This window comes from Geospiza fortis, unplaced genomic scaffold (assembly GCF_000277835.1).
Source record: "Geospiza fortis unplaced genomic scaffold, GeoFor_1.0 scaffold275, whole genome shotgun sequence".
Classification (NCBI taxonomy): Eukaryota; Metazoa; Chordata; class Aves; order Passeriformes; family Thraupidae; genus Geospiza; species Geospiza fortis.
Window position 1 is genome coordinate 3,757,309 of NW_005054341.1, and position 15,938 is coordinate 3,773,246.

The following is a 15,938-nucleotide window of genomic DNA, read 5'->3' on the forward strand; positions in this document are numbered from 1 at the left end:
CACTCTCACAGTGGCTTGGAGGCACACTCAGATCTTTGAGTGGCCAAAACCATTGCTGGCTTCACTCCCTCAGAAACAGCCATTTCCAGCAGGCCCTTCAGAAACCTCCTTTGATAAAGAACAGGCAAGAGAAAAACCTCCATGGGCTGTGGCAGTTCCAAACCTTGGAGGCCACACATGTAAAATCTAGAAGATTCTGTAGAGTCTACTAAAAAATCCTGAGGACAAAGTAATTCCAGACTTTCAGAGTTATAACTGGAAAAAAGCACTGTCTGTCCTCTGACAGCTGCACACCAAGTTTTTCTTGAATTTGTGTCTTGGTAGCTTGAAGCTCATGAGATCTTGTCTTCCAGCCCTCCCCTGTCAAGCACAATGGACCCTGAGATAAAGGCTCTGCCCAGAACCTCAGCACTGGGAACTGGAGCCCTTTATGAATGGCCTGTTCATTTACACTGGGGATGGGGGCACATGAAGGAACTGGGTGGGTGGGTGCTCTTGATTCACTTTCTTTCAGCAAATATTTGATGACATGATTAGGGAACATCAGTTTGTTCAATGGCTTTTAATTACATTTTGGTTGAAGGATTCCCTATTCTGCATGCTAAGGAATGCAGGAGACAAACACTATGGGACTGTGAGTGATTTTAGGAAAAAACCATTAACCAAACAGTTCCCATCTTCTAATTAGATTTATAATCACAAAATATCATGAAAAGGGAAAATAAAAACCACAGACCTCAGCGAAAGGTTTTGGAAAGATTTGGAAATGGGTTGAAGTAAAATGTGATAATCTAATGGAAGGGGGAAGAAAGAAGGAAATGGAAATGTTAGAAGAGGTTAAAAATAAACTAATGAGGGCCTAAGAGTCATGCCTGCCATTTCCCAGTTTAACAGACCAGGACTGGAATGGACTAACAAGGATGCAAACCCCCCAAAAAGGGTCTGAAGCAACAGTGCAAGTGAGAGAAATACAGCAAAAAGAGATGGAAAAGCACCAGAAGCCTTGGAAAGGCAAGAATGAGGAAACAGAGGCAGCAGAGCCCAGGTGAGAGGGAGCAGAAGGGCTCCAGTTCAGCCCAGCACCAGCAGTGGCTCCTGCTCCTGTGCTGTGGCAGCCAGGAGCTCACTCCCTGCAGCCCAGCTCCAGCCCCACTGGCATTTTGCAGCACCCTGGCAATGCTTTCCCTCCCCTTCACTGAAAGGGAAAGCTGAATTACAAGGACAAAGAGCTGGAAGGGGAAAAGTCTCCTCCTCCTCCTCCCATGAAACAAATAAGAAGTGAAGCAATTTAAATTGGGTGACTTGCCAAGTTTGTCTATTGCAAATGCATTCACTGTCACTGTATGACAGATGTCCACATTGCCAGAGCATTTCAGCTGAGCTGATCAGCCCTGAAATACCATCCCTACAAAAACTCAGGGATATCTTCAGCTAATTGACGTGTGGATGCCAGATCCTGCTCTGGCTTCCCCCAGCACAAGGCACAGGGAGCAGTCATGCACCACAGCAAGCCTGGGAGGACACTCCTCTTTCCAGGCCTCTGAAGTCACTCCCTGACACAGCAGGGCTGTCAAAGCCCAGGGAGCTGCAGCTGGGATCCAAATCCAATCTTTGATCCCTTCATGTTTTATTAATTATCTCTGAGCATCTTCATTGCAGCAGCATAGGTGTTATGTCCTGGTGTGACAAGGTTTGAGTGGTAGGGGAAGATTTAGGGTTTTAGTAATGGGGAGGCTTTAGGGATGACTTCCCAGTTCCCAGCCCTGCAGCTCGGTGCACATTAGATCCATATTTAAGGAGGAAAAAATGCCCTGTCCACCCTGCACTGCTGATGGGGAGGAGATAGAGAAAATCAGGAGTAAAGTTCAGCCAGGGCAGAAGGGAGGGGTGAGGGGAAGGTGTTTTAATATTTAGTTTCTATTCCTCATTATCCTGCTCTGATTAGAGTGGTAATGATTAAACTCTCCAGGCCAAGTCTGTTCTGCCCATGACAGTAACAGGGCAGTGACCTGTCCCTGTCCTTATCTCAACCCATGAGCCTCCTGCTGTGTTTTCTCCCCCTGGCCAGCTGAGGAAGGGAGCGATGGAGCAGCTTTGGTGGGCACCTGGCCTGCAGCCAGGGTCAGCACACTGTAGGTGGTTAGAGCACTGCTGATGCTGCATTTTCCCTTTTCCACAGCAGCTGCACAGCCTGATCCCAGCGGTGCTGAAGTTCCAGGTGTGCTTTGAGTCAGCAGAAGGCACTGCCAGAGCCCATGTGCTGCTCCTGCCTCAGCCCCACGGGGAACTGCTCTGGCCTGAACTCCATCCAGCAAACCAAAAACGTCCCTGCCCAAGGCCTGCAGCCCCCAGGCCCTGCTGGCACACAGCCTTGCCCACAGCAGTGTTTGAGGAGCACCAGTGCAAGCTGCTCACCCCTCAGCACAGTCTGGCATTCCCAGCAGAAGAGCCAGCTGTGTGCCATAAATCTTGGGAAGGATCTGCTTTCTTGCTCAAAAGTCCTGTTTGTGGCCAGAAACTGAAAGGGTCTGGATCATATCTTGTTATTGGAGAGAAGGAAAACAGAACAACGACAGCAAAAGAACAGCTCTCACCAAACCTGCAACCTACAACTCTTTGTAACTCTGAAACCTCCTCCTATGCTCTGAGCCACCTTCTCAACAACTGTGCAGCACAGCAAGAGACATTAACAGGCTTAAGTGAATATTCCCATTTTTATACCTTTTCTATTACCTGACCTAACTAAAATGTTGACTCAGTGGTGGTACTGCAATTCCCCTGACAAAGCAGCCCTTTGGTACAGCACAGTGAGCTGAAACTCAGGTTCCATTTGAACAGTGGTGGCAGCACTTAAAACCATTTGCTTTGGAAATGCCCTTGACACTAAATATTAATAAAACCTTTACATTGGAGGTCTGTGGGGTTTTGAAAAGAAAACTAATACATATGGAGGGAGACAAGCAAAGCAAAAGAAATTGGAAAAGAACCACATCTAAGTGACAGAGGAACAGAATGATTTGTCTGGAGAGGTGTCGACAAACGTGTCAGTGCATTTCTGTGAGTGGCACATAAGCAGAAAAGGGGGAGAAGAAAGGATATTGAAAGCAGAGAGGAAAAAGAAGAAAAGTGTGGCAGGAGGAGAGAATAAAGCCTGAGACAAGGCCAGGGCTCTTCAGCAGAGACAGCAGAGGTGTCACACTCACGGCTGTGAGTTCTCACCTCTCTCCTAAGTGCAATCCTGCAATTCCCAAACCTTCCCAGTGCTCCAGCACCCCATCAGAGAGGAACTATCCAAAAAGCAAAAGTCATCTCTCATGGAAGCAGTCCTGAAGTTTTAAGGCAGGACACTGTAGCTGTGCCAAAAACCTTCATCGGTTGTGGAGCTTGTTGTAGATTTTCAGTTTATTTGTCAAAAGCATTTGGCTTGGCTTCATGCCCAACAAACTCCCATTCCTCCCATTAAATGGGATCAAACCAGTGCCAGGAGTTTATGCATTTCCATCCTGCATCCTTGTCTTTGTGACAGGGCCTGATCACACTGAGGTGAGCACGTTCTGGGTGGGACCCACAGGAATAACAAACCCCAAAACAAACTCAGGCAGAGGCAACACCGAGGTGATGAGAGCAAAGTTAGAATCAGCTCGGTGTCCACACTTCCTTCCTCCCCCCAAAGCCATGACTTCAACCAGGAGGAAGAGTAAAATATGCCAGGAAATGTGAACTCTTGCCACTCATTAAGTCTTAGAATGAAGTACTCAGAGATATGAGGAGATTATTCAGAACTCTACCACAGACCCTTGTGCCAACAAAACCACACATGAGACAAACTGACCCGGCTATTTGAAAACAAAAAGTAGTTTCCAGGCTTGCTTGCCTCACTCTTCCCTTTTAAACCCTACCCTCAGCATATTTCATTTCAATGGTTTTTGCAACAGCCTCAGGCTTAGGTGCCAGGCTGTTTTTACAGGGACTTTTCTCTGGTTTGGCACTCCAGCCAAGGTATTTTCACTGAACCCAATGCACACAGGGTGGGTGTTCCAGGCTTCGGTCAGATTTGGGAATGATTTTTGTGGGTTCAGCCTCAGCACCTCAGACCCAGACAAATCAAACATTAAACACAACAGACACTTTTAAAGATTTGGCCCATGAAGAATGTTCTGCACAATTTATCTCCCAGTGTTGTTCCAGACCCAAGACAAACCACACAGTATTTTTGGGTGGGTTTGTTAACATTTGCCCTGAAAACCATTCTTGAAAAGAAAATAATATTCATTTTCACTGAGGATCAACCTTTGTCTTTCCTACTGAAAACTGTTTACACGTTAATGAGCAGGTATTTCTTGCTGTCCCTTCTTTTCCAGATCCAAAAATTAGGGTAGAGAGAAGCAAAGTGCCCAAGGTCACCAAGCAAAGAGCTGTAGAGGCCCTTCCAACAGTCACATGAAAGGTGAGGGGAAAAGCCACCACACTTTACCTAAAATCTGCTTTAGGAAAAGGGCAATAAATCTGAGCCAGTGGATTTTACTTCTTACTGCATCACTGTTACCTTGGATTTTACAGTCAGACAATGGCACTAAGTTCAACAAAATGCACTTTTCTTCGTCAGACCAAAGACCAGTGTTCAATTTAAACAAAATCCAACTTCTTTTCTTTTCCAGTGGGCAACTTCATTTGACAACCTGATGGATTTTTCTAAGGATTATTTAATGAAATAGAATAGAAATCCATTCTAGTAAGTATGTGCATATATGAATATTACAAGTGTCTTTGATTCATTTGTACCAGACTTTCAAATTTTTCATTCTTAGAAACATGTTAGGAAAACCTTTAAGATCATATTTGCTTCTTTATTCAATTGCATTTCAGCCTTGCATTAATGTAGCTAATATAGTCCTTCAAGTATTAAAAATAATATAACCCAATTATCACTTATAATGTTTGTACTTTTAGAGCAAAATATTTTGGTTAACTATGAAAAGTAGTTGATATTTTAACAAGAACCCCTTGGAATAAAACCAGAATGCAAAGGGTCAGTTCACTGTGATTCCCAACCCATTAATTGATTAATTAATTAATTAGAAGCAGCAGTTTCCAGGAAATTTTTCTTAACAAAGTATCAAAGCCTGCAAAGGAAAAATAATTAATGAAAGCATTGTCAGAGCCTTAAATGAACCCCCTAGTGGAACACAGCAGGATGAGCAAACAGATGTGAGAGCCTCTGGGTGTGTGAGTGTGGAAAGGCAGGAAGGACAGGGCTGCTGGTCCCTCTGCAGCCCGGCACTCCCGCGGGGCTGGCACCCACCTGGGGCAGCATCCGATTTTCCTCCTCCAGCTGTCTTACTCTGGCCTCCAGCTGCCTAACATAGGACAAGGTTGATTCTAAAAAATCAAACAGAAAAAAACTCGTATTATCCACAGAGATCTGCTCGTGTTCACCAGTGCCAGAGCCTGCGCCACACTCTCACTTGTACTCACAGCAGACTGCCTCTCTCAAATATCCATGGAACATCCCACTCTGCTCCTCCCAGGGCACAGCAAACACCACTGACCCTGGAACTGATCAATTCCTTGCTGCTTGTGATTCTGCACCTTACGGTGGTCTTTTCTCAGACCCAAGGTGTAGCTGCATTTTTCTTCACAGAGAAAAGCAAGGCACAACTTCCCAAGGCTATTTCTAGGATTCACATTCTCTGAACCTCAGGGAAAGAAAAAACAATTCTTATCTCAGTTGCTGCTCCCCTTGTTGTTCACAAGTGGAATGCATTGTGCAGGATTGTTTACCTGAAGGGAATTGGTAACTGGATTCTGGTGTGAGTGTTTTGATTCATTGACAAAATGAATCCATGTGTGTGGTGGGACTGTTGGCTGACAGCCACAAGATTCTGGGCAGTTGAGTTGAGTGCTTGGCAGATTCAGTGTAATATGGTTTAATATAATATAGAATAATAGAGTAATTAATCCGCCTTCTGATAAGATGGAGTCCTTGTCATTTTCTTGCCTTTGTTGGGGTCACCCTGCTTTTACTCTACCAAGGAATCTCACAGAAAGACAACACTTGCTTGAGTTTTCCAACCCATCCCCACCTGGAAACGCTCCACATGGACAATGCACCATCCCACACAGACAATGCACTATCCCACACGGACAATGCACCATCCCACATGGATAATGCACTGGCCCACATGGACAATGCACTATCCCACACGGACAATGCGCCATCCCACATGGATAATGCACTGGCCCACATGGACAATGCACTATCCCACACGGACAATGCGCCATCCCACATGGATAATGCACTGGCCCACATGGACAATGCACTATCCCACACGGACAATGCGCCATCCCACATGGATAATGCACTATCCCACTGGCTCAGCACTGCAGAGCCCAGGGAGAGCAGAGGGTGCTGCGCAGGCAGAGGGGTCAGAGGCACCCCTCACACCCTCCCGGGGCTCTGGGGCACACACAGCCTCCCCAGCAGCACAGCAGCTCCTGGGCTCCACCAGGCTGTGCTGCCACAGCTGGGGCTGGGCTGGAAGCAGCTGTGTGTCCCCAGGACCTGGGAGGTCCCCAGCTGGTTGACAGCAGGACCAGCCAGGGCACAGAGCAGCTCCTGGCGTGTCCTCCTCTGCCCCAGGGACACACTCCCACTGCCCTGCTCTGCCCTCAGGACTGCACAGAGAGCAAACCCTGCTTGCTCTGCTCACCAGGCACTCACTGACCTCCACAAGGGCAACCTTTGGGGCCTTGTGAAGAACATGAGGCACTCCCAGTCTGCTCCCAAGAGCCTGACATAAGAAGAGGAGATCCCTGATCCGGCACTAAAAGCACCCATGAGCTTTGCCATCAGACATTTCTCGGGTCACTTACAAGTGCTGCTCTCAAAGTCCTGGATCTAAGAGAGAGACATGTCTAGGAATGCAGCACTCAAGTGTAAGAAAAAAGGTGCAGAAAAACTGCTGTGACTCCTGCACCTCTTTGTATGTAGGTGGAATTCTGCAGGTACTCATTCCTGACTCAGTGAGCCACTCAACTCCCTATGACGTCAATTCCCATCACACATTTGTACTCACATTGCCATGTAATTAGCAAAATTGATGATTGATGGTATGGAATCCATGGGTATCAGGGCGCTGCTGATGGCTGATACAGCCCTTCAAAGCTGCATTGACAGCACAGCTGTTCACTGGTTTAAATTGACAGATGAATTTGGGCCTGAATTGCCTCTGATAGCTCAACACTGCTGCAGCCTGCCCGTAAAATAAGGGAAATAAGGTGTCACTTACTGCTCTTACAAGACTGCAATAGGCTAAAATATGCATGGGAATTTACACAACATGAAGACAACAAAGAGTAATTTGTCAAAGATGATTAATGCCCAGCCAGGCACTGGATTAAAAATAGCCTTGTGCAATAAAAGAGGAAGAGGTAATCTGAGGTTCTGCAGGCTCTGCTGCCTGAGGATTTTCATAGTTAGTGATGGGTGCATCTCTGGAGAGCTGCTGAGCCCGGCTCAGATGAGCACTTAGGAGATGAACAGCTCATTCAATTAACTGCCAACGACAGGGACCCTCCCACCAAATCAGCTCCTTCCCAGCACAGGCACTCCTGGGAAGGGCTGCAGGAGCTCCCTCACATCATATTAGCACAGGCAACAGCCCCCAGCACATCCCAACCCTCCCCTCTGCTGTTTTCCATGTGAGATGGCTCCTGAGCACTCATTATGTCAGAGGGCTGGACCAGGAGCTCCCTCTGGCACTGGCCAGCCCTAAATTCCTTGGTTACAGGTTCACTGCTGCATCAGTGTGGGTTTGGACTTCATGCTCCAGTCCAGCTTCCCACCAGTTCCCTCCCCTCTGGATTCTCTTCAGCTCCAGGCTGACACAGACACATTTTATGAAAAATTCTTTCCTTAGGATTTTTCCTCCTGAGAAGCTGAGAGGCCTCAGGAACAAAATGTAAACAATGGTTATCTGCTGCTGTGGAATGCAACAGGTGCATCTGTGATTGGTCTCATGTGGTTGTTTCTAATTAATGGCCAATCACAGTCCAGCTGCCTCGGACTCTGTCCGAGACACAAGCCTTTGTTGTCATTCCTTCTTTTTCTATTCTTAGCTAGCCTTCTGATGAAATCCTTTCTTCTATTATTTTAGTATAGTTTTAATATAATATATATCATAAAATAATAAATCAAGCCTTCTGAAACATGGAGTCAGATCCTCATATCTTCCCTCATCCCAAGACCCCTGTGAACACCACCACACCAGGCCTTCTGGGATTTCCTGGCTGAGCATTCCTTATCTCCTCAGATAACACACACCTCTTGGCAATATCTGCCTCTTATTAGTTTTATTCCTTCACTTGTCTGTTGGGAGTCCAGAGCACAGATCCCTGCTGCTTCAAATCACACAACTCTGCCTCAGTTCTCAACTTCCCAATGCCAGCTGAGGATGTGGTCTGGAATCTCTGTGCCTCTTAACCCTCCTAAAGTGTGAAACAGTTACTTAAATCTCTCTTGTAATCTGATTAAAAGGGAAAATTAGGTCATCTACCAAAAGCTTGAGCAAGCAAATCCTAATGTATGTGAGTCTTCTTGACACACAGACTAGACACATATATATTTCAGGATCTGTTAATATATTTATGCTGGGATTTTATCAGCTTAGAGGAAAAATGAGCAGAAAAGTCAGTCAAGGACACAGCAGACAGAGAAATTGAAAACACAGTGAAAGTGAAACACAGTCACCAAACTTTAAAACTTTAAAAAAAAAGACCCAACCAAACAAAAGTTGCACCAAAAGTGTTTATGAGAAGACCTGTATGGTCCATCTTTTCTGCTCTGGAGCATCCTGTGCAAACAGGTCAGTCAGTCACTGGCTCATGTCATTACTGCCAGATTCGACCCCTGTGGGCCCCTTGGTTACAAGATTTCCACTCCTTCCCATCTCCCTTTGTGAGGCATTGCTAAGGATGTCACAATTTGGAAAAATTCCCATTCTCAGGAATAGGTTACCACTAAATGAGCTTCCCTCCTTGAGCTTCCTGTGCTCTTAATATCACTGAGAACATGATCAAGGTGGTGCTTCTTTCCAGGGTTGAAATAAAACTATTTTCTGAACTATTAGAGACACAGAAATATCTTGCTGTTAGGGAAATTCAGTGACAATTCACCCTCTCTCCACATCTGTCACTCTAACATGTTGTAAGAGAACATCAATATTTACGTAGCTGATCTCTTTTTCTTTTGACATCCACACTCTTGAAGCAAGGAGATATTTTGGGGTTATGTCAAACTTTATCAGACACTTCCATTGCTGCCAAAGGCATATTTGTGCATTGGATTTATCCATTTTTATATGACTGTGCCTGGTCTCAGTCTAGCAAGGAATTCATAATATTCTTTAAGCCAGATTATCCTCTGCTGTTTTAGAATGGGGGAGGATGTCATGTTAAATTCTGATATTTTCCTTTTTCTTTCTGGGTTTGTTTTGGTTGTTTTGTTTTTTTGGTTTTTTTGGAGGCTTACAACTCACAGGCAGCTGTGGGACTGCACTGGAGAACATTTTAAAGTCTGAGATCCTCTACACAATTATTAAATTCCTGGAAAAGGAATGAGAACCCCAAAAAAGGCAAAAACCCAGAGGTTCAACCAACTTTTCTGCTTGTTCATAGGAGCTGGAGTAACAAGCTCAGTATGGCAGGTGGAAGGGATTTTAACCAACAGAGGAATAATTGAGGGAAAGACAGAAAGGGAGACCCAAGAGCTGGACAGGAGGCTGCTCCGAGACAGTCCAAACATCCTCATGGCCAAAAAAAGGAAAAACACAATTTGGTGATAATGCAAAATTCACCTGGGTTCTGTTACCAGCAGCTCTTCCTGCTCTGGTACTCATGTTTCTAAAGGAGGTCTCCAGAATCCCTGGGAGCCACATCCCAAAGCACATTTTTAAACATTCAGGGTATAAATGAGGGAAACTGCCAACAATTCACCTGGGCAAAGGATTCAGCATGTTGGGTGTAGGAATACTTGGATGTGTGGCAACAAGGGTTTGGCTGAGGTACATCCAACTCCAACAAACTGCATTTGTTACGCTGCTCTTCCAGAACCACAGAATTAACTAGGTTGGAAAATACCTTTGAGACTCCTGCAGTGTGCTGGCAGGAATTTAATAATTGCACATCAAATCAGATTTTGGTCATTCTAATCCACACCCAGCACACTGCAGTGACAATTAAATAATCTTTCCATAAATGGGAAATAAAAACCAAGGTTGTGCAAGGGGTGCTCTAAACCCTCCTGTAACTGCCTGGTAGCTCCACACATTTAGGAAAGGGTTTCTCTGCTAACTGGGAGCAGATTCAATGACATGCAAACCATCTCCCTGTCCTAGAATTCCTAGTCATCTGATTTAATTGCCTCAATATTAACATTCATGACTGAGACAAGCTATCACTGCAATCCATCCCCTTTCAGCTACCTTGCTTGGATATAAAAAAATAAAATGGCACTGCTGGATTTACACTCGGCAATTCACACCCCTTGCACTCAGTGCTGGCAGTGTCCACCTCCCCAGGGCAGGATCAGAAGACCTCCCAAGGTCATTTTTAGCCCTGTCTCCTGTGATTTTCTATTAGGGCTGCACATCTTACATAACATCCCTGACTGAGGAAGTGCTGGAGAACTCCTTGTGCAGCCCAATTCCCCCACAGTGCTGCCACGCTGGGATTAGTGCTACCATGTAGAAAGAAAGACAGACATCTGCCCAAGGCAGGATTTTATTAAGCTCAACAGAATGCTTAGGAGCTATTTATGACAAAGGCACATATTCTCAGGAAGTTTTGGGACAGTGAGCACCATGGCACTAAGACAGGGTTTGCATTTCTCAGTCTTGCTGTTGTCTGGAATTCTCCAGCCCCAAGCTCAGATTCCTCCTGATTATGGATCCAGCAATTCTTGACTTCTCCCAGTAATTAAAAATATCATTAACTAAGCTGAGCTAGTTCACCAAGTGTGTCAAAACTGCATCCTAGCAAAGGGAAAAGCTGGCACATCCTGGTTCAAATATCCAGGGTGCAGTGGCAGGCCCGCCCCTTCTCAGGCATTGTGTGCCATGTTTCCCCTTCTCAGCACACATTACACACAGGCAGGTGCTAATTACCTTATCTCTGCAATCTGAGAATTTTATTCAGATTTCACACAAAAAATAGTGTGTTTTCTCAGGTGCAGCAGCTTTTAATCACAGATTAACTATTTATTAGAAGAAAGCATACTCTCCTTATTTAAGGCAGCCCTTGCCATGCCTTTACCAATTCAGTGATGGAGTCTGACTCAGATTCCAAAGTGGTTACATTTGCCTGGATTTAGGTGCCACTGTGGATCAGGCAGTTCAGTGAGCAGGTCTGGGCTGACTGTGCACACACACCCCCCTGGTGAAGCTTTCCCAAGGCTTTCCTTCTTCCCCAGATCACCCCAGAATGCCCCAGGTCACCCAAATGCTGCCTGTGACACAACTTACCAGAAATGTAATGTTGGCTTCCACTTAAGAACATTACTGATTTAGGCTTAGGAGGTTTTGTTGCACCTTTAGCTTTAAGTGCAACAAAATTTCCAGTTGAATTCACCTGGAAAAAAAAGAAACTAAAAAAAAAGCTTTAAAAAAGGTTTAAAAACCTTGCATGGAGAATAAAGGATTCAACCACAGGAGCACCTAAAAACGACCTCAGATGTCAGCAGAGGCAACGCTCTTGCTAACAGTTGGATAACACTGTCACACTAATGGGCTGCTGAAACACTAGCCTTGCTTTGTTTGAGTTTTTTTGGTGCTAGAGGTGACAACAGCAAGGCTTTCCTTGCTGGCCTGTTTGATACTCTGTTAGCTCCCCTCCAGCCTGTGCTAAATGCATTTGGCACAGTATTGATGGAAACAGAGAAAATCAAACCCATTATGCTGTTGCTGAAGCCTTTCCCACTGGCTGTCAGCTTGTTTTGCTATTGACTGCTGTGGTTTATGATGGGTAAAATCTTTATTGGTTCCATTTACTCAGGTTTGTCCTGTGCCACCACACTCTCCTGGGCTCATCAGGAATGTCCCCAAGAGCAGGCACAGCCCCAGGCCAGGAAACACAGCAGAAGGAAAGGAGGGAGGATGTTCAGCAAGGCACCAGCTGAGAACAGCTTTGCTTAGGGAAGGGAGATGAAGCACCCATTCATCTCTCCAACCCACTGCCCTCATCTCCTTCCTTCCCCAAGCCAGGCTATTCTCAGGCTTGCCTGTTCCAGCTGATTTCACACAGGAATCTCGACCTCACACCGGTGTCATTGCATCTTTTAAGTGTCCCTTGCTGAAAAGGTCCTGGGTCCCCTGCAAACCTGTGGCCACTGAGAAACCACTGTATCCACAGAGCCACATCCAGCTTTTCCCAGTTCTGCTGTGCCTCTGTAAAATGAACATTTACAGGATAAAATTAAAAAATACTATAAATGAAAATACAAAGTTTTCCAGCAACAGAAAGATTTGTGCAAAAACCAGAGGGTCAAACTGACTGAGACACCAAGTACACGCACTAAAGGTCGCTCACAATCCCCACAATTCTCCCCAGATGCTCACAGCCACTTTTCTTAGCTCATAAAATTGTGTTTCACAAGCTCCAATCATCAGATGTTGAAGAAACATAGTTTAGAAAAGATAATTTGGGTGAGAATTTTACTATTGGTACAGCAATCTCAAGTTAATAATACATTGGCTTCCACCTGGCAAACTGCAGCTTAGGCCAAAGCTGAGAACCACATCTCCAGGAATTGTGAATCAGACCAAACCTCTCAATCATTTTTATGCTCATCTAGTGCCTTGTTAGGAGGCAGTTATTCAACCTGTAAACTCCTCTTTTATGGGGAACTGTTTGTGTGACTCAATCCCAAATTCAAACAATGTCCCTGAGAGTACAGAAATAGAAGTTCTCTCATTACTGAAACCATTGAACCATTGAACATTTTGTTGCTACAACTACAAAAGAGATGCCAAAACTCACAACAAAGATCAATAGCTACATGAATACGTGGGGGAACAGCCAGCCCACAACAGTCCCTGTTCTGGGTGTATGTGGGGTAAATTTGAAGGAGAGAGAAGGGCTCCAAGAGATGTTTGGGCAGCAGGCAGTGCCAGCAAAGCAAGAGGGGCAGCAGGGCACTCTCTCAGGCTCTGTTCCCAGCTCCTTGCCTCACTTCTGATCCTGCTGATGCTTCATTCCCTGCAACAGGAGCACCCTGCATGAACTGTGCTGTGCACACAACATCCAAAGCTCCTGTAAACACAGCAGGAAAAACTACAAAACCAGTAAACATCAAGGGAAAAAGCAGCAAGATGTGCACAATGATCCAGCTCTGTGAGGAGCAGTAGGGAGCATTCTCATGAGCAGGCAAGGGCAGGAGCTGGGGAACTGCCAGAGGAGGACAGGCCAACCTGGGCAAACTCAGTGGAGATTTAAAATTATCAGGACAAAAGGAGGGTTTGGATTAATTTCTTTACACTGAGTGATTAAGATGTAGGACAGGTTATTAAATGCTGTAAAAGATGTTACAAGATTAACTATGTCCTGGGGACTGAAACCACCCTCTTGCTTCCAGAGCCCATTAAAGAGCCATGGTACAGTAACACCTGCCTGTCCCTCCTGAGCTGGGCACATTTAAAGCAGGAAAGATGAGCATTTTGTAAAATTACTGCACCAGCAATCTCAGCACAGAACCTAATTCCAAGGAAAAATTAGCTCTATCCATTTCAGCTGGCAGCTACACAATAGCAGAGGGAAAGGCTCTTGGTGCAGTCTCCATCTCCTCTGTAAGACTCTTTTGGAATGATTGGGGAAGGGATAACAAAAAGAAAGAATCAAATGACAAAGTATTTAAAATCTATCAGTGCAAGCATGTCGCTCTCTAGGGACTCACATCTCCTGGGCTGCTCCCTGCACAGCTGGAGCATCCATGTCTCCAGAGAAAATCCCTGGGAGGGGAAGCCCCAAGAGGGACCTCAGGGGTCAGGAATCTGTGTCCAGCTCTGGCTGAAATCAGCACTCAGCTACTTCAGCACTTAGGAAAACTCTGCAGATGTCTCCTGCATGTTCCTCATAGCCCAAACATTCTGACCTTAGGGGCAGAAAGATTCCTGTGCCAGAGCAGACAGACATCACCCAATAGAGGATACTGCCCGAGTTTCAGCTCATTATTTCCCTAATTTCTGAAGATCTGCATGTCTGATCAGTATCTCTGTGCTCCTGATATGATGCTGGGATTATGGGATTATTCCAGAGAGATTCCCAGCAGCCAGGGCAGAGGGGACTCAGGTGCTGCAAACCAAACCCTGCCACATTTAGGCTTCCAAGCTCTCCCAGGGATGGGGTTTAGGCACCTTTTATATATTTCTCTATCCACATGGTGAGATTATTTCTCTCCTAAACCCACATTTTCCCCTACCTTGTTGCCTTTGCTGCCTTCCTGAGATTCCTGTGGCTGCATCCTACAATGTTGCAGCTGGGCCTGGGAACTAATCAGACTGTGCTTTATCTGGTGAAAGTGCACAGACACAAACCCACGCCACGGACTGATGCAGAACAACACTTGTGAGAGGGGAACACATGTTTTATCAGAGCTTCAGAGGAAGCCAAATGCTCCACATGAACAACTTCCTGGTTTCTCAGTGCCCTTTCAGTGTTATCTCACTGCAATCAACACACACTGCTGTTTTGCTAATATAATGCTATTTAAAACACTCATCATTTAAAAGCAATCTCAACACAGGTAATAAAGCACAGCACGTATTACTGAGAGCTGTACTAGGCACATTTACCTGCTAGAAAGCTGCTGAATTAATGATTTATAATTATTTACCCCCAGACATGGCAAATGGAGCCCCCTGCCCTCTCCTTTGCTGCTGGTTGTGAATCTGCAATGTCTTTGTGGCAAAGCCAGCTGAGCTTTCCCAAGGCAGCACATCCAACAAGCAGCTGCTCCTTCCCTGGGCTGCATCTGAGACTCCTGCAGTGATCCCCCAGATCCCAGCACAGCAGGTGTGGCAGCTCCCCCACTGAGGGGACTTCTCCCTAGTGCTGGTGAAGCTCATCTTGGGATTTAAACATTGTGAGCAGCTTCCTGACTGTCACAGTCATATTTTCTGCAAAAATCCCTTTGCCAGGATTCTTCTCCTGGGAAGCTGAGAAACCTCAGAGAAAAACAATAATTATCTGATTTGTTTCTCCTGTGTTTTGCTGCTTTGGAATGTGTTTGGCCATTGTTTACCCACAGGTGATTGTTTCATTGGTTTCATGTGAATTGTTTTGACTCATTGGCCAATCAGGGTCAAGCTGTGTCAGGACTCTGGAAAGAATCACGAGATTTTCATTATTGTCTTTCTAGCCTTCTGTAAGTATCCTTTCTGTATTATTTAGTATAGTATTCTTTAATATAATATAGTATCATAAAATAATAAATTAGCCTTCTGAGAACATGAAGTCAGATTCATCATTCCTTCCTTTGTCTGGGAAGCCCACAAATACAATACCTGACCAAAGAGGTGAAGGAAGCACTTTCACTTTAACACACTTCCAAGACTCAACCATCTCTCCATGCAGTCCTAACTAAAGGACTTCAATTGCCTTCCATGGACTGGTCTGTCCAGGCCTGTGGATGTGTGTCCATCCAAATCAGCCACCCAGCACAGCCATTCCCAAATCCATGTCCCTCTCAAACACAGGAATTGATGCCACTGCTGTTGGCTGCCCCAGCACCTTCTCCTTTTATGTTCCAAGCACCATTTCATCCAACAGGGACGAAATCAGCCAAATGCAGGAAGTGCTCTAGAACCTGAACATGGCAAATCAGCAGTTGCAAGAATTCCTCAAGTTTCTAAATCATCTGCATCCATTTTCAGGATGTGTTCAGCCCT

The 15,938-nt window shown here is 45.4% G+C and overlaps 1 protein-coding gene across 1 annotated transcript in view; it reads right to left on the reverse strand.

Moving 5' to 3' along the window:
• The window catches only part of CCDC85A (coiled-coil domain containing 85A), a 69,453-nt gene that overhangs the window by 11,576 nt on the left and 41,939 nt on the right, over nucleotides 1-15,938 (reverse strand). The window contains exon 3 of the mRNA XM_031058324.1: nucleotides 5,303-5,379. Coding sequence (XP_030914184.1) covers nucleotides 5,303-5,379 — 77 coding nt within the window. The remainder of the gene's footprint in view (nucleotides 1-5,302; nucleotides 5,380-15,938) is intronic.